The sequence below is a fragment of the Urocitellus parryii genome, chromosome 10 (assembly GCF_045843805.1).
Source record: "Urocitellus parryii isolate mUroPar1 chromosome 10, mUroPar1.hap1, whole genome shotgun sequence".
NCBI classification, from domain to species: Eukaryota; Metazoa; Chordata; class Mammalia; order Rodentia; family Sciuridae; genus Urocitellus; species Urocitellus parryii.
The window spans coordinates 81,568,875-81,594,332 of record NC_135540.1 but is presented as its reverse complement, the minus strand read 5'-3'; the positions used below and the strand labels follow the sequence as shown (position 1 = coordinate 81,594,332).

The window sequence follows — 25,458 nt, the reverse complement described above, 5'->3', positions numbered from 1 at the left end:
AGCCAGGATGTTGAAGGAGGGAAGACTGGGAGAGGAAAACTGCAGGCTAATATGTCTTATACATCAAAGTGTGTCTGCTAGGCAGTTGGTTTGACACTTAGGAGAGTGGCCTGGCTAGTTACAGATCAGGGAACCATATGCACATAGGATCTAAGTAAAGCAATGGATGTGAGTTCTTCAAGTAAGGAGAATGAAGAGCAGAAAAGGACCTAGGCTAAGAAAGAACACTGAGATTCTCCAAGTTTTGAAAAGCATGGTAAGGGGAAGAGAATCCAGAAAGAAAACCAAGAAGAGACAGTTAATGGAATACCAACCAACCTCAGGGAAAATAATTTGCTGCAAGTCAGAGAGAATTTTGAAGAGAGTAGTCACTTGGGTCAAATGCTGTTGAGTGTCAAGTATTATGCGGACAGAAAAATGGCTAAGCTGTTATGGCAAAGACATCCAAAGTGATTTTGGCAAAAGTGATTTCAGTGGCCAGAGTGTATGGAACCAATAGAAATGAGTTGAGCAGGAAGTGAGGACGGTGATCATAGATAACTCTTTTTAGAAGCTTTGTTGTGAAGTGCTGGGGAGCACATAGCCTACAGTTGTTCTTGGATTTATTAGCTTGCTTGCTTATTTATTTATTTAAACAGGAAAGGAGCTAGAGGAGAGAAACGGGGGTGTGGGGTGGTGCGGGGCAGAGAGGAGATGAATAACAACATGTGAGAGAGAAGATAATCAAAATGAGGAATTCTGAGAAGGAAGGAGGAGATAGAGTCAGTGTGGAGTGAAGGTATAGGAGGACATAAATCCTTCTTTTGAACACAAGGGGGAAGCAAAATGTTGGTAGGACAGTGAGTAAGCTTATATGTTGGAGAGCAGGAAATTCACCTCTGGTAACTTTTACTTTTTTTTGGAGTAGGAGTAAAGTTTATCTGCTTTGAGACAGGAGAGTATAAGATCAAAGAGAGAAGAGAAACTACTGTAGAAAATAAGAGAAAAGGCATAGATTGTAGGAAGTGCTGAGCATCCTCTGGACATTGGCAGCTCTGTGTTAATCATGGTGGCTATCTATTCACTTGTGATGTTTTCTAAGTGTTTGGCCACTCAGGGGAGTGGTATTTTAGGGTCCAGTCTGATTTCCAGGTACACAAAGAAATTGAGGGAATTTTTAGTAAGGTTGTTAGGAGTGCCTCACAGAACCACTGAAATTTTCTCTTTTACAAAGACCGGGTTGTGGCAATCATACCCATCATCTAGCCCAAAGCACAGTATTTGTTCACTACTACTACTACTACTACTACTACTCTTCTTCTTCTTCTTCTTCTTCTTCTTCTTCTTCTTCTTCTTCTTCTTCTTCTTCTTCTTCTTCTTCTTCTTCTTCTTCTTCTTCTTCTTCTTTCTCTTCCTCTTCCTCTTCTTATTCTCCTCCCCCTCCTCCTTCTTTTTCTTCTTCAGCTGCTGACACCTGTCAACTTCACTCCTTGGAGCAATTCCATCTTAAATTGTATTTCTTCTGGTCTCTTCCTTTCACTAAGTCAAGGAAGGAGAAAATTTATGAATTATGACATTTGAATGCACTGTGTCTTCATCAGTGAGAAGCAGTGGAACCAGAACTCCAGCATATTAGGATAACTGAGACTGTGTGGAAGCCCAGTGATCTCATCACAAGAAAGAGCTTAAGTAAATTCAGTGTCATCATTATTACAAAGTGCTAAGGATCTCTCCTTGACTCAGGATTAAGCAATAGCCCTCTGCAATCATGGACACTTCATAAGCAGTTGGGTAACATTAGACATGAATCTCTTATCTTACTGCAGTGAGCATATGTTTTTCTTTCCTATAATATGGTAATGTAGTAAGTCCCTGGTAATAGAGCCTCAAGTTCTTACTCAGAAGGTTTAGCATCTTATTTACATAATAAGCAAGGAATTCTCCTTCATATCATGTCAACATATTAATGTATGTTTTTGTCACTTTATCAACTATCATATGATATTGCTAAATACTTAGGAATAGAAATACAGAGCTTAATTTGAAATTATTTTATGTCTTTCCACCAGGTAAGTATTTACCAAAGCCTGTTTATTTCAAAGAGATACTTGTGCTTTGTTTTGCCTATGATCTTTATTTTTACATTGTGCCTTTTAAAAAAACTCAGTAACTAAGCTAAATATGGCATATATTTTGTTATTTCTTCCATAGCATATGTTTTCTCTCTCTCACATCTTGGGGTTTTGTTGTGAATATACATGATCTTTGCTTGTCTCTTGGCAAAGATTAGAATATCTGGGATTGGTGCTAAATTCCAGGATTCAATATTTTAAGATCTTGGACTTGAAGTAGGAATGCATGCTATCCAAAATAAAGTATTTTCTGATCATAACAAAAGCCTCAGAATAGGAAAGAGAGAATTGTTGTGGCTCATTAATTTCTTTGTTGTCACTCTTCCATGTAATTTCTTAGGCACAGGTCTGAAAGTGTTTTTTAATTTAAATCAATAGTTTTAAAAAAAGACAATTGTGTTAGACTTTCTATAATTCTAGCCTTCCTGTGTAGCACAAGGCTAAATTTATAATTTTTTTTCTTTCAATATTGTGAAGATGATTTGCTGGAAGATGTCATTGGACTCATTGACTGAAAATATTTTCGTAATTGTTTAAATGTAGGTGCTTTAGGGATTACTCCAACAAAGAGCTTTTGACCATGTGGTTAATTTAATTAGGTTTCCCTGAAAATTCACAATCAAAATGGATCATATTAGATGGATGGATCTTACTAGAAGGATGTATAGATAAATAATGACCTTGCATTTTATTAATATAGAGATATGATCTTGGAATCAAAGTGCTACAGATTTCTGAACTCAAACATCCCCTAGATGCTTTGCTGTGTCTTGAAAGTGATGAAATCTTGATGTAGGAGGACTTCAGAACAGGAGGCTTGAGCTCTATTCAGTAGTATGCACTCAGCAACCAAAGTCATTTTCCTTGGGTCCTCTCTTGCTCAAGGACATGGCTGCTGCATTTTGTATCTCCTCAACCTACCACTCAAAGTTTTGCTTCCTGTTCCCCCTCTCTCTAGTGGGCTTCCTTCCCTCTGCTGTCCTTGCTGGCCTCACACAACTGTGAAGACCATTGACTGCTTTGTCCTTTATAGAATCTGATCTTTCTTACCTGCCCAACTCCAAACACGCCATTCCTTTTGTTCTTTATGTTTGAATCAATCCATCATCCCGGTCACAAGGCAACTTGTCTTTTTATGTAAGAAATAAACAGGCTGGGTGTGGTGGTGAATACCTGTAATCCCAGTGGCTCTGGAGGCTAAAGAAGGAGGATCGCAAGTTCAAAGACAGCCTCAGCAATGGTGAGGTACTAAGCAACTCAGTGAGACCTTGTCTTTAAATAAAATACAAAAAATGGGACTAGGAATGTGGTTCAGTGGTTGAGTGATCCTGAGTTCAATCCCCAGTATCCTGGCCCCACCTGCACCACCCCACCCCCCAAAAAAAATCCCTGCTTCTGTAATTAGTTCTATGGGGCTCTTCAAAACCTCTCTGTACCTCTGCCTTTTCTTTTTGTGAAACTGGAAATAATGGATTGTGTGTGTGTGTGTGTGTGTGTGTGTGTGTGTGTTGTCTTTAGAACTTTGATGACTTTAGCTAAGTCATTTAAATTCATTCTGCTTCTATTTTGAGAAAAATACTAGTGTTATATCCCCAGTGAGTGTATCATGAAGATTAAATGAGATAATGCATATAAAATGTCTTAAACAGGGCTGCCACATTGATAAGGTTGTATAAAATATTTTTGGACTAAAGGAAATATTTATATTCTCTGTACATAAGTGGCTGGATCTTTTTAAAGCTTTTCCTTGTGCTCAGTTCACTCAGAATATAAATCTTTTAGGAAGGACTTATAGAACCCTCTAGATAATAGAGAATAATGAAAACTTTGTCATCCATTAGAATCTTTTAAGGAACATGGATTTCATCTCCATTCTTGGCTTTTCAAAGTTCTATATCTTTTCAGATATGAGATGCTATCAAATTGTTGGTGGTTGTTGCTGTTAATGTAAATACCAGCTAAGTACAATGATTTTTGACACTTAGTGCCCGGCATGCAGTGAGCCTGGCACGCAGTGAGCACTCAACAAATATTGTTGTTACTATTTTTATTACAGCTGTTGTGTTATGTGTGATGTTTCTCTTTCCCCAAATTTAATGATTAAAATGCACTTAAAAATAAGGTACCAAATACCTTTTAAAACATTTTAGGATACAATTATTAACTAAAGGTCAGTAATATTATAGAGATCCTTGTGTCTGTGTCACTTAAAATTTACACTTTCATAGACATCTTGATATTTGAGATGAACTTTTAAAATTGTATAAGCTAACCAAAAGTGAAATAACCTTCTGAGATTTTTTACTAAAATATTTTTTAGCACATCTGTGAACATTTTCTAAATCAATTACATAAATATTTAGAAAGAAAATTCTATGTGTTAAATTCTCAAGAATAATTTGAAAAACATTAAAAACCATAATAAGTTCTGAAAAAGTTTTGACAGCTACTTGTTGGATTCCTTTATATTTATATTTTAAAAATGAAAAACTTTATTCTAAAGGAAAAAAGAAAATCTTGAGTAAAACCCTTGACCTTTTAAGTTTCCACAGGTATTTATTAAAAAAAGGCCGGTTCTGCAGAGCAAGGTTTTTCATTGTGTGCTTATTGAAATTTACAGTAAAAAAACTAAAATGTATTAAGTTGGGGCTCAAAGATATTATTGCTAAGATTCCTTCATTTGGGAAATTCGTAAATGGGTCTTTGCACTCGATATTGATAACTGAGATTTGAGTTACAATTAAAAAAAAAAATAATTCAAAAAGGTCATTAATGTGGCCTTGGTCACAAGACCATTTTCCTAGACTTTTGAGATACTCTTCCTCCTTGAAAAATACTTTTATATTTTTGTACTGCTTAAGGTGGTTTTAGACTATGATTGGAAGAATTTATTCATAACGATTTGTATAAACATCCTGGCAGCGTCATACTCTCTAACTTGGCTTGTCATTTGCATCTCTCCCCTTGTTCCACATTTCCCCAAGGTGTGAGTCAGTGGACTGATACCGCCCCTGAATTTGGAGTGGGTAATTTAACATAGTTCCCAGGAGTTAGGCGGGAACCTGAAACCCAGTAGTAAAACATGGGGGCGGGATGAACGCTCAGAGCTCAACCCCCCTCCAACTGATTGGATGGGGCCAAGTGGGTGGAACTTCCAGATCCTGCCCTCGAGATTCTGTCGCTAGGGACGCTTTGGCCAAGGCAACCGCGATGGATCAGGACGAGGCGTTGATGGCCGTGGACAATATTGTCACTCAGTTCAACACTTACGAAGATTTCCTAGACTCGCAGATCACTACCGTGGACTTGTACTACCTGGAGGTAAGGGCAGCGGCGCGGCAGAGTCCGCCGCCTTCGCGTCCCTAGGTCCCTCGGCGATCGGACGCGTCGTGGGGTGTTCGCCCCCTGGCGGTGGACCGCGCAAACGTCAGGCTCGGCGGCCGCGGGGTAGCCGCGGAGAACACCTGCCGAGGTGAGTCACAGATCCTGCCTGCCCTGCAGTGCCCTGTCCTGGCGGAACTTGGGCCTCTGGAGTCACCCAGCGCAGAGACTCGCGCGTGCACGTACGCATGCAGGGGACTCTTGAATTTCTGCATCTCGGCTTTCTGCCTCCTCCTGACCCAGTCCCGTTCCAAAGTTACTTTGAGAAAGGTGGGTTGCCGAGTGTTTTAACTCAGAACAACGTTTCGCTTTCCTTTGTTAAAGGAGCAGAAGACAGTATGTTTCCAGGACAACTGGCAACACCAACCTATTGCATTTGATATTATTTTGGGTGTTTGGGTCCTTGAAACACCTGCTCCCCGTCTTACAGTCATCCCTACTAATCGCTGGTAGTTGTGCCGGTATATTCCTGTCTCTGTGTTATACAGTTGATAATCGCGATTAATGCTGATAGTAAAAATGCCAGGGGAAAAAAAGTGCGAAGCCGGACTTAATGGGTTACACTCTTCTGCCCAGCATCCCATCCACTCCCGCTAAAGGGAGGGTGGTGCAGGATACAGTTCCTGTCCCGAGCGAAGAAAACCCGGATGGGCGGGAAAATCATGGGCTGCACTAGGTCTTGTGAAGCTGGGAGGTGGCCAGTGAGTTCCTCAAACCCTAATCTATTCCTAGCCAGTCTTCCCCAACCCAACAGATTAAACGGGTAGTAAGGGGATTCGGCTGTCCTGGAAGTGATGCAGAACCGCCACCTCCCAATTAATGGCAGAGAGAACAAGCGCCACTATGTGGCGCCAAAGCACATCAAGTCTGGAAAAAACTTGACCCCTGTAACCAACTCTCCACATTTCTAATCTGGAATAAGGTAATTTTGCGCATTGAAATTTTTGGACTCTCCAATTCGGATGGGTGGAGTTTCACTTAAATGTGGACTACAGATTTGAAAAGTGCTTATCCTTCAAAACACATTCATTTGGTAGATATGAAAATAATTTTAAGGGAACAGAAACATCTAATTCTAGTACCTGTGCCCCGAACAAGTTGTGGGACACCTTGAACAAGTGATTTGTTCTTCCTGAAATTGTCTGTTTTAAAAATAAATGTAGGTGGGATTTCCAACACAACTCTTGGATTCATCAACAACTTTAAAATATTTTATATAGATAATATTTTAAAGTCTTGAAAGTCAGTTTTATGCCTTGCATCTGAGACACTGAAATGAAGGGCAAAAGAAATGCTTCTAAACAACGTCTGAATTCAAATTTTTGAATGTTTAAATAAACAAAAGTGAAATGTACACAATAATCAACTTGATAGAAAAAATCATCTTTGTAGCATGTGTGGAACATTACTACACTTAAGCCTACTATCATTGAGAAATGTTTCAGTGTTTTTTTTTTAAACTGTTACAGTTTTTCATGAGAGCAAGAAACTAAAAATATTGTTATTTGGAGGGGAGAAATTAATACTTTGTGTTTCATCAGTCAGAACTTTAAAAGTCTCCAAAATGGAGGATGGTAACTTGATTTGAGGAGAATGATAAATTTATTTTTGAGTTGGTATTGGTTAGTCATATGCTTATTGTACTTTTATAAAAAGCGAGATGAAGATTTAGTTGAACAGTGATACTAAGGCAGGAATATATGTATTAATTACAACTTTTAAAGTGCTATTAGCTCTATTTAAATTCTCAAATACTTTTTGTGGATGCAAGTTAATTGCCTTCTTAGAACACACAGAAACAAGTGGACTCCTCAGAATTCCTTCAACTGTATGGCGAGCATGTGTCATGAGTTATGGATTATGCTTTGTGAGGTAATCCTTGTCTCCCTCCCTCGTCAGCAATTGACTTTGGTTTAATGGGACAATTTTGAAAAACAATTTTTTTAAAAAAATCAACAAATGAAATTATATGTACTTATCATGTACAACGTGTTGTTCTGAACTATGTAGATGTCATAAAATAGCTAGAGCTAATTAACAAGTATTACCTCACATAATTATTATTTTTTGTGATTAAAGCACTTAAAATCAACTTTCTTAGCATTTTTCAAGAATACAGTTAGTACTATCTACTCCTTTATTGAGTAGTATATTCTCCCATTGCCAAATTTTCAGTTAGTTGCCATAAAAATTAGTAGCAATGATTCATTTAAAATTGCCATGTTATCTGTGCTGGATCCTGTGTCTGTGTTCCTGACAGCTGATGTTGGTGGACATTAATCAGGCCCTTTGGCTTTAGGTAGGTTTCAGACAGCAGGAGATACCAGTAGGAGATCAGAGGCTGGGTGAGAGTGGTTAGAGGATTTATTCCCTGCCACCTCCCTATTGGCTGTGGTTTGGAATTGGCTGCATTCCTTATGTTTGGCCAGCCTCTCATTCCATCAGCTCCAGCACTCTTTCCAGGGTCTGGCAGCACTCCCCTGTTCTAGATATTGCTTCCTCTCCCATCTTCTTTTTTGCCTAGTGGTGTTAATGGCTTCCCACTGTTGCTAACCCAAGGATGCTTTCTCAGTCCATGCTGATTTTTATGAATTCTGTTCATCTTTTTGTAAATAAATTCTTTTATTTTTTAAAATTTTCCCCTTTCAGTTTGCCAGCTCTTTGCTGCTGTGAACCTGACCTCTTTGTAATCATTTAACTTCTCAGACAATGATAAGTATACAAATACACTTATCATTGTGAATATAATAAGTACTATGTGTTTTTTTTTTAGCGAGAGATAGAATTTTTTAAATATTTATTTTTTTTAGTTTTTGGTGGACACAACACCTTTATTTTATTTTTATGTGGTGCTGAGGATCGAACCCAGTGCTCCGCGCATGCCAGGCGAGCGTGCTACTGCTTGGGCCACATCCTCAGCCCCAAGTACTATGTTTTTAATATGATACTTGGTCAGAAAAAAATCAGGGGGAAAATACAGACTGACACAGGTTGATTATGTGATGAGCTGGAGGATGGGAAAGGAGGTTCAGGAGGATAAAAGAAGCTCTTTATTTAATGCAGACCACGCTTTGCTTATTTTACTAGATAGCAATAAAACATTCAAAGAACTTTATCACAATATCAGCAATTAGGCTTATCTTTGCTAACCCAAATAACAATATTTGTTCTGGAAATTACTATTATCTAACCCAATTAAACTAATCCCTTAAATCAATATACAAATAGTTGAAAAGCTTTGGCAAAATTATTATATTACAATTTTCCAAGTTCTTTCTTGGTAATCTTTCCATTTGACTAAACATAGTCCCTTCATTTCAGTGGCTGCCTCTGACCACTGGAAAAATATTAGTCCTAGGTGAATTTCTTTTCTCAGGTAAGGGATTCAGGGATGTTATAGAATTATTTTAAAATTTCCCAGACAATTGGTTTCCACTCATGATTAAATCATTTACTGTTTTAGTTAAAGCATTATCTTTTAATTATTTAGAAAATAAAATCTTTTGTATATAACCTTAAAATTATTTAGCAGATATTGATTAGGCAAAACTCTAAGGAAAATACAGTAACATAATTTATCATGATTATATGATAAGTCAAACTAACAATCATCCATTGTATTTTTCCATTTTTATTGCACCAAAATACTGTTCCCTATGAAAAATCTTAATTCATATATATTTAGAATCATGTACAGTCTTTTGTTTATCCACTGGGGAAAAACTGGGATTTACATTAGCTTCTCTCAATTTAAGAGAAATCTTAAATTTTTCCTTCAGTAAGTTCATAGCAGTACTTTCCTCTGTGTAAAAATATCTAATTTCCTCATGCATATGAGTTCTTTTGATTAGAGGCGAAGTAACCAAGAATACTGTATTCTTAATACTTCTAAAACCTTATCATAATGGTAAAGTTAAAATATGAAGAACCTGATGACCTCCTCAGTGTCTCAGTTTGTATCGCAAACAGTTCCCTAACATCTATATTCTGTGTATTTACAGCAAGTTCTATTCAACTTTTATTTACATTGACTTCAGAAGCTACAGGTAGGATGAGTGGAAGTAGGAAGGATTCACAAGTAGAGTATGCAGAGTGAGACAAGAATGGGGCTTATGACAAAATGTGGAAGAACAACTATTATTTGAGGCATGAACATGGAAATGGCATGCACAAAGGAGAAGGAGAAGGAGGGGGTCAGAAAAGTGGGAGAAAATCAAGGAGAACAGGATGATCCAGAAGCCAAGAGCAGTTGGAGAGCAAAATTTACACAAAAATAAGGGAGTGTTAGTCCTGAGAATCTGAACATAAAGGCAGATGGAAACAACCCTCCACAGCTATAACAACTGGAAGGCATCAGCATCCATGCAGGAGAAAAGCCAAACCAAACAATGGGAATCTAAAGGGTCCCAAACCAAGAAAGCTGCTAAAAGGACAATAAGGATTCAGTGGAAGGACAGTGGTACAGTTTGAGAAGAGCAGCTGACTCTGAAGGGGCTTTGGCCATTCCATCAATAGATGAGTGCAGAGTTTGCCAGATGCATATAAACAAGATGGATAGTCTGCTGCCCTGGGAGCTTTTGAAACTACCTCCCCTTTTGGTTGGTGCTCTACAGTGCTGAAGGGCTGCTAGAAGTGGAATCAATATTGAGAAGGATACGGATAGTAGAAAACTTGAAAGAGGAGGCTGAAGTAAAAGTGAGATAATAAAAGAATTTTAAAAAGAAAAGAAAATATCAGAAAGCAAGTGCCATATTTTGAAGGAATATATTGAAACAAAATGAAAGCAAAGTTCTGTGAGCCATATCTTCTGAAAGTTCAGTGAAACTGGAAATGATCTATAAAGAAGCATTGAGGTCAAAGCTCATTTAAAATTACTGTGAGAATGAGAAGCAGAATAACATCCTCTAGACAAAAGAAGCAGATCATAAAGACCCGTGTACAAAGCTGTGACTTTTATTTCAAATCAAACTAAAGGCATTGAGAAAATGATATACGTAGAAAAACTTCAAAAGTAATGTGACAATTCAGGAAAGAATTAGGAGCCAAAGGAAGTCTTTAGAAGTGAAAACTAAACTAAAAGAAACTGAAGAATTGATAAACCCCACAGGAGATATCATAAGGAAATAGAAGGTGGAAAGGAGGAAATTTTAAAAATATTAAAAATATGAAGAAAGAGATAAAGGATTTAAGCAAAACTAATAATTATTGAAGACAGAAGATCATGTACCTGTTAATAGATGTCCTTGAAGAAGTACTTCAAATTTGAGCAAGGAAATAGAACAATATGAAAAGTATAATTCAAGAAAAACATTTTGAAATGAACAATGTAAGAGATTTAAAAACTACACCTTGGGGGCTGGGATTGTAGCTCAGTGGTAGAGCGCTTGCCTAGCACATGTGAAGCACTGGGTTTGATCCTCAGTGCCACATTAAAATAAATTAATTAATTAATAAATAAAACGAAGTTACTTAAAAAAATCTCTACATTGTCTTAACACTTAGTATCTGACAATTTTAACCCAGAACGACCAATGCCAAGACACATATTCTAGTAAAATTATTTGAACTACATAGAAAAAAAGTCATGTAGATATCTAGGTATAACTAGCAAGTGACTTATAAGGCAAGGCAAATGAAATAATCAGACTTTTAACTAGCAAAGGTTTTATACCCATGCAAATTGTAATCACTTGTTTAAGATACTCAAGGAAAGAAAATGTGACTAAGGGATTTTATGTCCAGCAAACCTGACTTTCAGCTATGAAGGAAATAAATTGTTATCAATATGTGAGAACTCAGTTTGATCATGGGTTCTTGTTAGGTAATGTGAATGAGCTTCAGACAACCAGTCTGACTAAGAGGTACCAACATAAGGACTGGTAACATTGAGCATTCACAACTGCTAATGTTACACAAAGGGACACATTGGAGATTTTAGTGCATGAAGGAATAAAACACCATTAACAAATTTTCTAAAGACATCAGAACTAAATCCAATCTTGTCCTTGTGTCCAGTTGCTAATTTTCAAGACATTTAGCAAGACTGAGAAACACACTGACCTGTACTATGAGTAGGAATTCAGCAAAACCCAGAGGGTGGGAAACACTACTGAAGGAACTGTACAGTTCTTCACTGGCTAGGAAATGAATAGGAACAGTGAGAGAGGCAAATTAAAACAAATATTTATGAATATAATGTGGAAAAATCAAATTAATCAAATTAACATAACTATTACCTCAAATATTTTTATGGTGACATTTGAAATTTTGTCTTAATAACTTTGAATTGTATAATATATTGTGTACTGTATTCACCCACTATAAAATATATCTTAAAAAATATTTGCTTCTGTCTAATTCAAGCTTTGTACTCTTTGACAACCATCTCCTTACTCTCTCCTCCATCCCAGGCCTCCCAGCTTCTGGTAACCATCATTCTCTTTTTTTCTGAGAGTCTGGCTTTAAATTCCACATGGAAGAGTAAACAAATGATACTTGTCTTTCTGTGCATGGCTTATTTCATTTAGCATGATGTTCATCAGTTCTTCCATGCTGTTACAAATGACAAGGTTTTTCTTGTACAGGTGAGTAGTATTCCGTTGTGTATATATACCACATATTTTTATTCGTTCTTTGATAAATGCTTAGGTGGTGGATTCCCTAACCTGGATATTATGAATACCAGCAATGAACATTTGAATGTAGACCTCTCTTTGACATAGTGATTTCAAATCTTTCGATTAAATAAGAAGAAGTTGAATAGCTGGATCATACAGTGGCTCAAGTTTTAGTATTTTGAGGAACCTCTGTGTAGTTTTCTCATAATGGCTACACTAAATTCATTCCAACCAAGTAAGTGGAGGTATACATTTTTGCACATCCTTGGCAGCATATATCTTTTGTTATTTTTATAATAGTAATTCTGACAGATGTGAGGCGATATCTCATTGTGTTTTCAGTTTCCATTTCCATAATGATTAGATCTTGTAAGTGGGAATTTGTTGCTTTAATATTCCTTTTCACCTTTTCTTTTACTGGTTCCCATAGTTTTTGATATGTTGTGTTTCCATTTGGTCTAGAGTAGAATCCAAGTCCAGTGTTTTATTATTTATTTTCTGTGTGGATGAACTGTTCATTATTGAAGAGGGGGTATTTAAGTCTGCTACTTTTATTTTATTGCAATCTAACTTTCCTTTAAAAACTTTTAATATTTGCTTTATATACTTAGGTGCTTCAATATATATATATAATATATAGTACTTATACTTATGATTATTATATCTGCCTGATGAATTGATCCCTTTATATCATGCTCCTTTTTTCTCATTTTATAGTTTTTGACTTAAAGCTGTTTTTCTTTTTTCATATACAGAAGAAAAGCTACTCTTGCTCTCTTTTAGTTTTCAGTTGCATGGCATATCTTTCCTAGCTAGTTGTATTTCTTAGCCAGTTGGTAATTCATCAGTTGGACAATGTTTTGCGAGAGGCTCTTTGGTTAGATGGAATAGCTGATCTGGATGGTTGGGAACAGCTGCCATGTTCAGTAGAAATACAAGGTTGTGGTTTGTCTTTCTTCTTATATAGGTCCTTGTGATGGGCTTTGGGGCTTGCCTGATCACTACTTAAACTCCTGGGTGTTGCAGATGTAACCCTTACTCTTTGCTGAAATTTGCTATGGCTTGTGTCTGTCTTTCTGAATTTACCTTGGGATACAGTCTAAGCCTGGTTTAGAGACTAGTTATCCAAGGATTTAAGCCAGGTAAACTTACCATCACTTCTGGGAGTGACCAGCCCAGTCTCACATGTTGATTGTGCTATTAGCCTACCACTGTGAACTATATGCTGCTTACTGTGGGCTCATACTCAAGCCATATCAATCTCACAGAACTTGCATATTGATTCAGAAAAAGATAACACAAAGTAGAAAACAAAAGACTAATTTTACTTATGAACTGAATGAAAAAATTTAAAATGAATTCAGAAATGTATTGTATTAGTCAGCTTTTTGTCATTGTGATCAAAATACCTGACAAGAACAAGGAGCAAAGATTTATTTTGGCTCATTGTTTCAGAGGTCTCAGTCCATGGTTGGTTGGCTCCAAGGCAGAAGCATCATGGTGGAAAGGTGTGGTGGAGGAAAGCTGATCAGCTCTTGGTAGCAAGGAGGAAAGAAGGGAAGGAGGGAGGGAGAAAGAAGGAGGTGGGGGGGGGATAAAAAGAAAAAAAGGGGGGAAGGGGCTAGGGAGAAGATGAAGCATTCCAGCATATGACCTCAATGACCTACTTCCTCAAACTTCCCACCTCCCAGTAGTCCATTCAGCTATGAATGGATTAATTCACTTGTATTCTTCTTGACTTCTGACCAGTGCAATTTAAGGGAAGTGCTATAAATATTTGGAAGAAGTCAGACTGTTGTTTATAAAAAGTAATATGATTATCTACAGTGAAAATGCAAGAAAAATTAGCTGAAGTCCTATAATAACAAATAAATGAATTTAGTAAAGAAATCTAGGATTGAGCTAAAACAACTCAGCAATAAACAATGTAATAAAAATAAAAGACATAAGCTAAACAAAAATGAACAGAGCCTCAGGCATATGGGCTAATATCAGACGCTAATAATATGCATGCAAACAGAGTCCAAAAGGAACAGAGGGAAGGATGGAATAAAATATACTTGAAAGATGATGCCCAAAAGATCTCCAAGCTTTATGAAAAATAAAAACCAAGTTTATTGAATTCCAGGCAAAATAAGCACAAAGAAAACCACATCAAGAAATATCTTAATAAAATCATGAAAACCAGTGATAAAATCTTAAAAGTAACCAAAATAAAATGACACATTATAGAAAAAAATAAAGACAGAAATTACTGGACACTTCTCAAAAACACTGCAAATCGTAAGACGACAGAATGGCATCTTGGAAGTACTAAAAGACTAAGAAAGAAAGGAAAGAGAAAGAAAGAGATAAAGAGGTCAACCTAGAACATTATACCTCAGCAAAAAAAGTAAAAATTAAGATGAGATAAATAGTTTCAAAACAAAAGCCAGGGAAATTTATTATTTTAAGTCTATACTACAAGGAACATTAAAGTTCTTCAGGTGGAAGGAATAGCATCTATTAACAGGAAACTTGGATCTATACAAAGGAATGAAAAGCATTGGAAAGGCTAAAGGTGAATAAAAATGTTTTATTTCTTAATTTTAAATTTCTTTTGAGATTATTAACTATTTAAAGAAAAAATAATGACGTATTCTGTGGCTTATCATATGGACGTAAAATACTCTCCATATCTGCAGGATCTGCCATCCACAGATTCAACCAATAATGGATTGAAAATATTCAAAAGCATTTAATCTGTATTGAATTTGCAAGGCTTTTTCTTTTTTCTCCTTTTCTCTTCTTCTTTTTTTGGTTCTGGAAATTGAACCTGGGCCTCATATATGCTAAACAGCACACATTCTATCCCCCAGCATCAGACCTTTTTTAAAAAAATCATTATTCCCTGAACGTTACAGTATAATGACTATTTACAGAGCATTTACATTTTATTAATATTATAAGAAAACTAGAGATAAGTTAGGGTACATGGGAAGATATGTGTATATGCAATACTACGCCATTTTACGTAAGGAACTTGAGCAACATGGATTTTGATATTTGCAAGGGGTCCTGGAACCAATCTATCATGGATACCAAAGGATAACTGTGTGAGACAACAATAGCATGTAGGATGGGAGAGGGTAATGTTGTAGTGGGTTCTTATATATGTAATGGTATAATATTATTGAAGGTAGAATGCAATATGCTAATAATTCCTATTGTAAATTTTAGAGCAGTTACTGAAAAATAAAACAGACATAACGAATAATCCCATAATGGAGATACATGGAATACTTAAAGAAAAGACTCATTCCAGTAGAAAGACCTCCTCCTCAAATCAAAGCAAATAAAGCCAATAAAAAAATAACAAAGTAAGTAGGTAAAGACCCATCCACACTGGAAATTAAAGTAAATGTGATTCAAAGGCTCAGTTAGAAGACAGAGGTTATGAGAATAGCTAAAAGTTTCAGATCTATATATGCTGCACCCTTTAAAGGTAAACAACACAATTTAATATAAACATCTTGATAGATTAAATAGATTCAAAGTAAAAGGATAGAAAAATATGTTCTATAAAAATACATATTAAAAGAAACTTGGAATGACAGTGCTTTAGTGTAATGTGCTTCACTACAGATCTTCAAAATGCATAAAGCAAAATTGGTTAAGAATGAAAAGAAATAGTTATATCCCCAATTGTAACTGGAGGTGTCAGTGTTCCTTTTTTTGGTAATTGATCAGACCAAACTAGAAGATAGAAAATCTGCAGTGACATGAAAGCCTGGAGAGGACTAGCAATTGCCTTGATTCAATTAGCATTTATAGACTAGTACACATAAAATCAACAGAATGCATATTCTTTTCAAATACACATGGGGCCTATACTGTGTCATAAAACAAAAGAAATATATTTTAAAATATTGAAATCATAAGTCTGTTCTCTAATAACATAATGAAAAATAGAAATCAATTATAGAAATAAACCTGGAAAATTTTCAGATATTTGGGTGTTAAGCATTTAGTTATAAATAATTCATGATCAAAGAAGAGATTACAAAAAGAAAAATAGGAGAGATTTTCATTTGAATAAAATGGAAATGAAATGTATTAGGTTTGTTGGATATACCTTAAGGAGTTCTAGTGAAGACTTTAGAGATTGAAAAACTTACAGTGAAAAAGAAGAAAAATCTAATAATGTTCTTAGTGTCTACTTTGACAGGCTAGAAAAAAGGGTAAATTAAGCCCAAATAAATAAATAGAAGAAAAAACAGCAGAAATCAATGAAATGGAAAGGAAAAAATAATGAGATGATCAAAGACATAAAAAGTTGCTTCACTGACTATCAATAAAATTGACAAAACTTCTAACTAGACTGATTAGATGACTATTCATCTAAAACATTCACCTTTTCCAAAGTCATACCTTTTCTTAGGGCAGTTCTTATCTAAATTACTGTTTATTATGAGGTTATAAAGGTCTGGTTTGGTCACCTTACATCAATTTAGGAAAACTCTGCAGGGCCAGCCCATCTCCAGAGCTGCTGAGGCCTTGCTGTGAATCATCCCACTGCCCAATCCTGCTTCTTTCAACCTCACAGAATGGCAAATTCCAAGAAACTCTCCAGTAGACCTTTTGCATATAAATCTACATTCCCAAATCTGTTTTCTAGAGAACCTACCTCCAACAGGTTTATTCAAAAAATGTTATATATATTTTTTAATAGCAGGATGCCTGCTGTTTCAAATTATCTAGATTTCCACAATCAATATAAAATGCTAGTTGAATATGTCTTGTTTTCTAACACTCTCTGACCTTGCTGAGTCAAGAGGTTCCTCATAAAAAGCTCAGGGAAGGTAAGACTTGAAATATGTTAAGACAGTGTTGTGGTAGAGTGTTATCCATGGGCAGGTAGAGCAGTATCTGTATTACATTTGTAATAGATGAGAGAGCAGAGAGACCAGTCAATACAGTGGGACCAGAATCCAGAAACAGACCTTCATGTATTTGAGATGTAAGTACACAAAAATGTATAATTTCAAGTTAGCAGAGAAAGGAAGCAGTCTTCAACAATTAATGTCACAGCTGTCTTTTCTAGAATAAAGAAATTTGAATAAAAATAGAAGCATCAGGCACCACAATATATTTCAAATGCTCTAAACATCTAGGTATAAACACAAAGCTGTATAAAGTTACAGGAAAACATTGACCTAGAAAAAATATTTGCAGATATTTTGCATGCATTTAGTTAATACGTTTAATATATGTCCAAAGTAGTTACAAATTAAGAATAAATGACCAAAGGGTTCATTTAACAATTCAAAACAGATAATTCAAATAGAAGAAATATACATGACCAATAACATCTGTAAGAACATATGGTGAACCTCACTGGTAATTAAAGCAATACAAAATCAAAATGAAGATTCAATCATTTTAACTGTCAGATGAAGGCAAGGAGCTAAAGCCACAGTAGTGAACTACACACAATACTTGTGCACATAGAGTCTATGAAATGTGTATTAGCTGAAATTTTATTTTATTGTTATTGAATGAAAAGGTGTTCAAGATGCATTATTAAATGTCAAATCAGTAGGCCATGAGAATTTTTGCACAGCACGATTTTGTTCAAAGAAATCTAGCATAACCAATACATACATTAAGAGGAAGGATTGAAAGATGATACCCCAAGATGTCAGTGATCATCTCTGGAAAGATAATGGATGACATATCAATGTGTGATATGTTTGTGGTATTGAAACTAGAGTTTTGAGATAAAAAAAACTCCATTTTTTTTTTTGCTTTTGTTGGCAGGTGGGGTCTGTGTAAGGCTGCAGGCCTCTGCAGCCAAGAGGTGTTGCAGCTCTTAATGGCAGGCCATGCCCTCCCGTGTTGCAGCAGACCCCAGCAGTTCACCCTCACTGTCTCATGAATTGGAAGAATGAAACCCACAGACCAGGATGAGTGAATATAAGAGTGGGATTCATTGAAGAATAGAAATGGGAACAGACTTTTGCAGTGCAAGAGGGGTCAACATGCCAGTTCAGGAATTGTCTGAGTATGCTAGTCCAGGAACTTACATGGACTTGGGTCACTGCAATTTACATGGACTTGGGTCCAAATTTATGCTAATTAGAGTTTGGAAATGTACTAATGCTATTGGCAACTCCAGAGTCTCAACTTCATTCTTCAGGTCTGCCCCACTTCCATTTTCTCACCTTGGATCACAAAGTAGGAGGTTGAGGTTATGGGCTGGTCTCTTTCTGCAGGATGTGGGCTGCAGTGCTGTGTGGATTGGGCTTCCCCAGCAGGTAACCATACCATGCCCAGGCCTAGCCGCTAAAGGGTGACAGGCACTCCCAGATCCTTAGGACTGCCACATCTACATGGCCATCACTGGTGCTTGCCCAGAGAGCTCCAACCCACTAGGGCTGACATTCTGCTGTTCCACCAATCCACTGCTGCTTCTTGGAAGGGAACAGTAAGTCAGCTGTGGGCTTGGTGGCCAGAGAGCTGTGTCAGTATGCCTTAGAGTTTTCTACAATAATCTTATTACTTTCATAAAAAGGGCAAGATAGAATGAAACCAATAGCACCCATTTTGTTTCGAGGTGGGTGGCTGGCAATTAGCATTCTGTCATAGATTTTGTTTTTCTGAATCCCAGGACAGAAAGTGGAGAAAGAATGTACTGAATTTTAAAACTTTCAATGAACCTTCTGATTTTATCTTCTGTTTCAAGTAAATCCACCTTATAAGAGGCAGAAAATTCTTCTTGATACTGGTTATAGGGGAACTGTTGGCATTAAATGAGACTTTCTTCGTACTCCTAGAAGACATTATTTTGAGGGTTGGGGAAAAAAGTTGGGTTAGAATTTTCAAGTCAAGATTCACTTTTAAACCAAATTTCACCCCTTTCCCAAAGGAGCATATCCCTGGGATAATCTTAAGCATTGTGCTTCTTTTGAGCTGGTAGTTTTGCTTTTGACTAGCTTGCAAGAAGTGTTGTCATGGTGGAGGGATGCATAGTGATTCAACCAGTTAGAGCATGATAATGGTGTACAAAGCCACCAAGGCTGACTTTCTGCCTGTTTTCTCAATATATTTTTGCCCATTTGTTAGCAGGGATTAATTCTTCTGGTTACAAAACAATCCAAATGAGTTTGTGTGATCCAGGTAAGGCACATAAGGATATCAAATTTATTTCAGCTACACAATAAATACAGCAACTTTAATGGTCTCTATTACAGAAACTTTTATATTGAATTTGAGGAATTTATATTCCCATGGAAGAATCCTACAGTATTGATGAACTGAATCCTTTCTATAAGCTTATTAGTAAAATATTTAAGAAAATTTAAAAAATTAATTCAAATAAAGAAAACCATTCACTTTTGTAAAGCAAAACCCAATCTGCATTGTGTTTTCTGTTGAAGGTTAGTTCCACTAGGTGGAGGCATTTGCTCAGTTTTGTGGTTCACACTAACACATATTGCATATTAAGCAGAATATTTCAGAAACAAGCCAAAAGGTCTGGTGGTTTGCATTGTAATAGCTTGGCAATGTACACACATTGCTACGTGGATGCTCATAAAGCAAAGTAGCTGGTTTCTAGTATCTATTTTTTTGGGTTTTGTTTAACAGTTATAACCTGAAAAAAGCCATTATAGGTTGAATACAATTGTAAACCAAGCCTCTTAAGTGTCTCATTTATTTGTTAGACACTTTATGCATTCAATAGTGATATATTAATAAAAGGTCTATGTTCTGCTTTAATTATTATTTTAAATATATTTTATTTAAGATGATGATGAGTATTAGATAAATATTTTTTATATATAATGCTTTATGGCAGTAACTTCATGTAAAATGATACCTCTTCAAATAATAGGAAAACAAATATTCTCTTTGAATATGCCATACAAGTGACAAAAATATATGAGATAATTCTTCAAGTAACTGAAATATAAAAGGCCTAAAAATATTATGGGGAAAAATTTTTCTTTTCAACTTGAAGCTTTTTGTGGTTATCTTCTTGGGTGTCTACTTTACTGTTTTTATTGTTACCAACATTATATGGAAACAATATCTTTATAGTTAAGTAGGAAATTCATCTGTTCCTCTTTAGCTGTATTTGAAATTATAATATTCTGTCATCAGTTAATTGACTTCAAGGAAGTAAGTCTGAAAAATTGAATGTTGTGAAAACAACCCTATTCTCTTTTTGTGCAATTGATTTTTAGTCTTCTATGAGCACTATTGTTTCTAATTTTATTGTTTTAAAGATACTGTATTAATTGTCTACTGTTGGTCTCATAAATTGATTAAAGACCTACAGACTTTTGTCTTCCAACCCTTTAAAGAAAATTTAGTGGTTAACATTGTTTCATGTTTTTTAGTCTCATATACATGGTCAAGGGCAGACGGAATCAGATGTGTATAAATGCATTGTTAGAAAGCTAGCTTTTCATATCTAATAGCTGTGTCTCATTTTAAGACAAAACATTTAATTTGTCATTTAAAACAACTCCTTGGTATATCCTGGAGAAAATATCTCACTTGCTCACATATCTATTAATTGATTTTCTCCTTAGGATGAAAGCCTGGCCCGACAGTTGGTGGAGCTTGGCTACCGAGGGACTGGAGAGATAATTAAAAGGGCAGATTTTGAAGCAAGGAAGGCAGCTATAGAGATTGCAAGGCTGGCTGAAAGAACTCAGAAAAAGTAAGTGCTCATTTCCAAATCCAGATTTTGTTATATTCTAGAGTCTCTGGAAAAATCCCTCCTCTCCTTTTTTTTTTTTTTTTTCCTTTTGGCTTTACTGTAATTCAGAAAAGTTGGCTGGAGCAGGTTAAACTTGGAATGCCCTAAAGCATGTGTTTTGCAGATCAGGAACTGGAGGAGCTGTAACTTCTTGCAATAAAGTTACATGCAACTTTGAGCTAGTAATTTAAGAAATATAAATACCAAAATGTGATCATCATACCAATAAAGTCCTGTTAAAAAGTAACTCAATATTATTGGTTTTATGCTTGTATATACTAAAAATATAGGTGACTTTTGCCTTAGCACTGTTTGTACTTTTGAGGCCTGTAAACATTGACATCATTTATATTCCAATATTTTTCTAAATATTGATTCTTTTACCTATATTAATAATAGTCTTGTTAATGTGACTAATAAAAAGTTATAATAAACATGACTCTAATAACATACATTAAGTATATAATGAATGAGAGGTATTCCTAATGTGAACTACACCAGACTGGTAAAACAAGTTCAAGAAGACTTGACAAGGTGATCATCTATTTGAACTATTAAATTGTTAATGTTGAAATGGATACTTATGTAGATATCATTATATTAGTCTTAGAAAGCATCTTTAAAAGTACCTGGTAATTATAACTAGAAATGTCCCCTTTACTCATTATAAATGATAACATTTGATGGATGTGAATTGGTCCTGGGAATGTGGAATTTGAAGTATTTCAGTGATTATTGTGTTTCAGAACCATAGACTATTGTAATTTAGCATACTGACATTTGAGAATGTATTAGTTTTCTATTGCTGCCATAACAATCACTACAAAGTTAGTGGCTTAAAATGACGCAAATTTATTTATTCCCAGTTCTATACATACACTATGGTTTAGCTGGATCTTCTCTTCAGTATTTCACAAGACTGAAATCTGCTGTCAGCTGGACTGAGTTCTTGTCTGGAGGCTCTGAGACTGACCTGTTTTCACACTTATCCAGAGGGTAGGCCAAGTTCAGTTTCTTGTAGTGGTAGGGCTGAGGTCCCCATTTCCTTACCAGCTGTGGTTCTGGTTGTCATTTGAGGGCTGATCTTTGTTCCTAGGGGCTGCCCACATTCCTTCTCATGCTTTCCATCTCCCCTTCCTCTTCAGCAATAGTGGGTTTAAGACTCTCTTACCCTTAAGATATCTTCAGGTTCCCCATTGGAAGCATCTTTAAGGGATCATGTACTGGACCCATTAAAATGATTCAGAATTATCTCTCCATTTTAAGGTTTAAGACTTTCATTAAATCTTTTGGCATATAATCTAACATACTCTTTAGTTCTTAGGATTGGGGAATGGATATCCTTAAAGGAGCATTCTGCTTATCACAGGAAATTTATATAAAACTTCAATAACTTATTGAACATAGTTACTCTTTTATTCTTAACAAAATTATACAAATTATATGGGTATAATTATATGTCTCATATGAAAAACAGAGGTAGTTCTATTTTTCTGTGAGGATCAATACATGCCTGTCAGGAATAGAAATGCAAAGATTTTTGTGTGATTTTGTCTGGAATTTATGCATATTCATATATGATTCTATAAGAGATATAACCAGTTTAAATCAAGAGTAGTCAGTCATATTTAAATTATAAGTTCTATCCTTGTCATAAGTCCATTTTGTGTTTAAGGATCAAAGTGGGTATTTCTTCTATGTGATGGTCTTTTTAACTGGCCAGAGCTGGAAGTCATCAGGCTACTTAAGTGCCAGTCATGGGAGGCTAATCCTTACCCAGTGCTTCTAGGATCGGAAGGCTCTTTCATCTGCAGATCTTCTCTGGCTGCCTTTGCAATGGGATGGGTCCCATATGTTGCTTTTTTCTGCTGTGGGAGTCATTTGCTATTCTTTGTCAAGTGTTGTTGACAGCATGGCCAGCAGAGGGTGTCCTAGAGCCAAGTATGTCCTGTGCTTATATTCATTGGAGGATAACTGAAAATATGCGTGGGTATCTGACTATATGTGTATTGATACCAACTTAGAAACACTTTATTCTACTCCCAGATTACCTTCCATTAACTGCATATGATAAACTTCAAGTAGATCACAATCTTTTCTTAATCACAGAGCACACATTTCAAGAAGTGCTAGTATCCAGAAGTATGTTCCTTCCAGCAGCTTTATAAGAGAATCTGGAGGGAGGAAAGCTAACAATACTGGAGGGAGATATTTTAATGAGTGGAGGTCTCAGAAGAAGACAAAAAGTAAAAAAAGTTAGGTTTTATTCTATTATTCACATAGTGCATTGGGATTATGCTAGTAGGTTGTGAGGATATAATAGAACATGATTCTGCCCTAAGAAGTTTGAGTGCTGGATAAGTAAGGGAAATTATATTGTAGGTGGGAATGGGAAATGGAAAACAGTTTTGCAGTTATTCAAAAAGTTAAAAAAGAGTTACCATATGACCCAGCAATTTCAAAAATGTACATAAGAATTCACCTAAGAATGTACCAAAGGGTTCACTTAAGTACTCAAACCTGAGTGTTCATAGCAGCATTATTCATAGGAGCAAAAATGTGAAAACATCTCAGAAGCGCATCAACTGACAGATGGATAAAAAGCCTGGTATATAAATATAACGGAATCATAAAAGGCATGAAGTAGTGTTATATGCTATACTGTGTATAAACTTTGAAAACAGTAGGTTAAGTGAAAGGAGCTAGATTTCATTTATATAAAATGTCCTAAGGAGGTAAATTCATAAATGCAAGTAGTTTCATGGTTACCAAGGGTGGGAAGTAAGGGGGTTAGAATGATGCTATTGTATATGGGGTTTCTTTGGGGGGTGATAAAATATGTAATTAGATATTATTGATGATTGTTTAACTTTGTAAATATACTAAAAACCATTGAATTGTATACCTCAAAAGGGCAAATTTTATATTATGTTATTTATATTTCAATAAAAAAGTCAATTACAACAGAAGATAAGAAATGCAATCATATGTACTATGACAGCACCCTGAAGTAACACTAAGTCAGGGTTTAGGGAGGATGTTGAAGAATAGGGAAAGCTTTTCCTAAGGTACAACTGCTAAAGTGAACTCATAGGATGAAAGATAATCAGGTAAAGAAGGATGTTTTTTATTAGCAAATCACTATGCCTCGATTTGCTAATAAAAAACAACTCTTTACAAATCCTGGTTTCTGTCTTAATTTGTAATCCCTTTGCTAAGGCATTTCCTCCCTGAAAGCAGTACTGTTAGAGAGCACTCATTTCAACATTTGTTGGGTGATGTTGTTATTGGTAGTATGGGGTGGGGATGCTTTGAAGTTCCACTATTATGTGAACATATCTCATTTCTTCTCTACTTAGATTCATGCTATCTTTTTCTATTAATCACAAGACAGAAACTACCAAGTGTGGAAAGACGAATGGTAGTTGTTTAGTTGAGGCCCTTTTGCCAGGTCAGAGTTATTCTCTGTCCCAGGGGCTGGCTAAGGTAGCTGTCAAGCAGAAGCTTCAGAGAATTTCCATTTGCAGTGAGAAGTTCAGCTGATCTCTATAATGCAGAAGAGATGGACCTTGACAGCTACACCAGCTGAATATTGGTAATATAATAAAATTACAAATATTCTTCTAATTTGTAATTTCAACTGTGTCATCCCTCAGGCGGTACACTTTTCTGGGTGAACTTGTAAGACCATCAGTGTTCTCACTTGAAGTCAGTTTATCTTATTAGGAAATGAATTCATCCCTCTTAGAATTATCTCTGGGATAATGATCATATTTTACTAAAGTATGACATCCGAAACAGATGGTAGGAATATGTGGTAGTCCTGATAAGGTCCTAATTAAACTGGAAGGCTATTGCCATCTTCTCAGAAGACTTTATGATTAACCTTTGGGATTTACTGTAAGAAATACCCTTATATAAATTTTGAATTCAAATATGCAGGGATCTGTGTGATCTTTTGTACTGAATGAAGAGGATCTGTATGGTTATTTAGTGTAAGGTTCTTGTGCCCTTTATCCTAGGGGATCCTAGTAAATGTAAAAGCTGGACAAGTCCCCAGACTTTCTGGTAGTATTCAATCTAATCAATTTATCATCTGTTAACTTGCACTTTCTGGTATGATTTGTATTTTATTCCCTCCATTTGGAAATGGAAATGGAAATACCTATTAATTGACAAAATGTTCTTTTTATTTTATGGAGATGAAGTTGGAAAAAAGGTCAAAATGGGTTTCATGTAATATGGCTTTATCCCATCTAGTAGTTTTATCTTTGCTTAATGGTTTTATAATAAAAAACAACCACATACTTAAGAATTAAATGAGAAATTTTATATAAGTGTTCTGTGAAATGATTTCAATTTTTTGCTTAGTTTTGGATATCAGATTTCTTAAAAGTTGTATGTTAAAAGTTATTCTCTTTTAAAATCCAGATGATGCAGTTGTGATTTGTTGCAGATTAACATCTCCAGGAAGGTGACAGTAAGAGTGAAAAGTGCACAAGTTTTGCTTTGCCCCCCCAAATCTTAGGTTGTATCTGCTCTCTTGTGGGAGTGCACATGTCTTATAGAGCCATATACCATTCATCTCTTGTTCTTCCTTTCC

The 25,458-nt window shown here is 35.8% G+C and overlaps 1 protein-coding gene across 3 annotated transcripts in view; it reads left to right on the top strand.

Annotated features, from left to right (window-relative positions):
• Positions 1 to 5,321: 5,321 nt before the first annotated feature.
• The window catches only part of Cfap299 (cilia and flagella associated protein 299), a 615,462-nt gene continuing 595,325 nt past the window's right edge, over positions 5,322 to 25,458 (top strand). For all 3 annotated transcript variants that reach the window (XM_077803588.1, XM_077803587.1, XM_077803586.1), the window contains exons 1-2: positions 5,322 to 5,432; positions 20,686 to 20,816. In XM_077803588.1, the coding sequence (XP_077659714.1) occupies positions 5,322 to 5,432; positions 20,686 to 20,816 (242 nt within the window). The remainder of the gene's footprint in view (positions 5,433 to 20,685; positions 20,817 to 25,458) is intronic.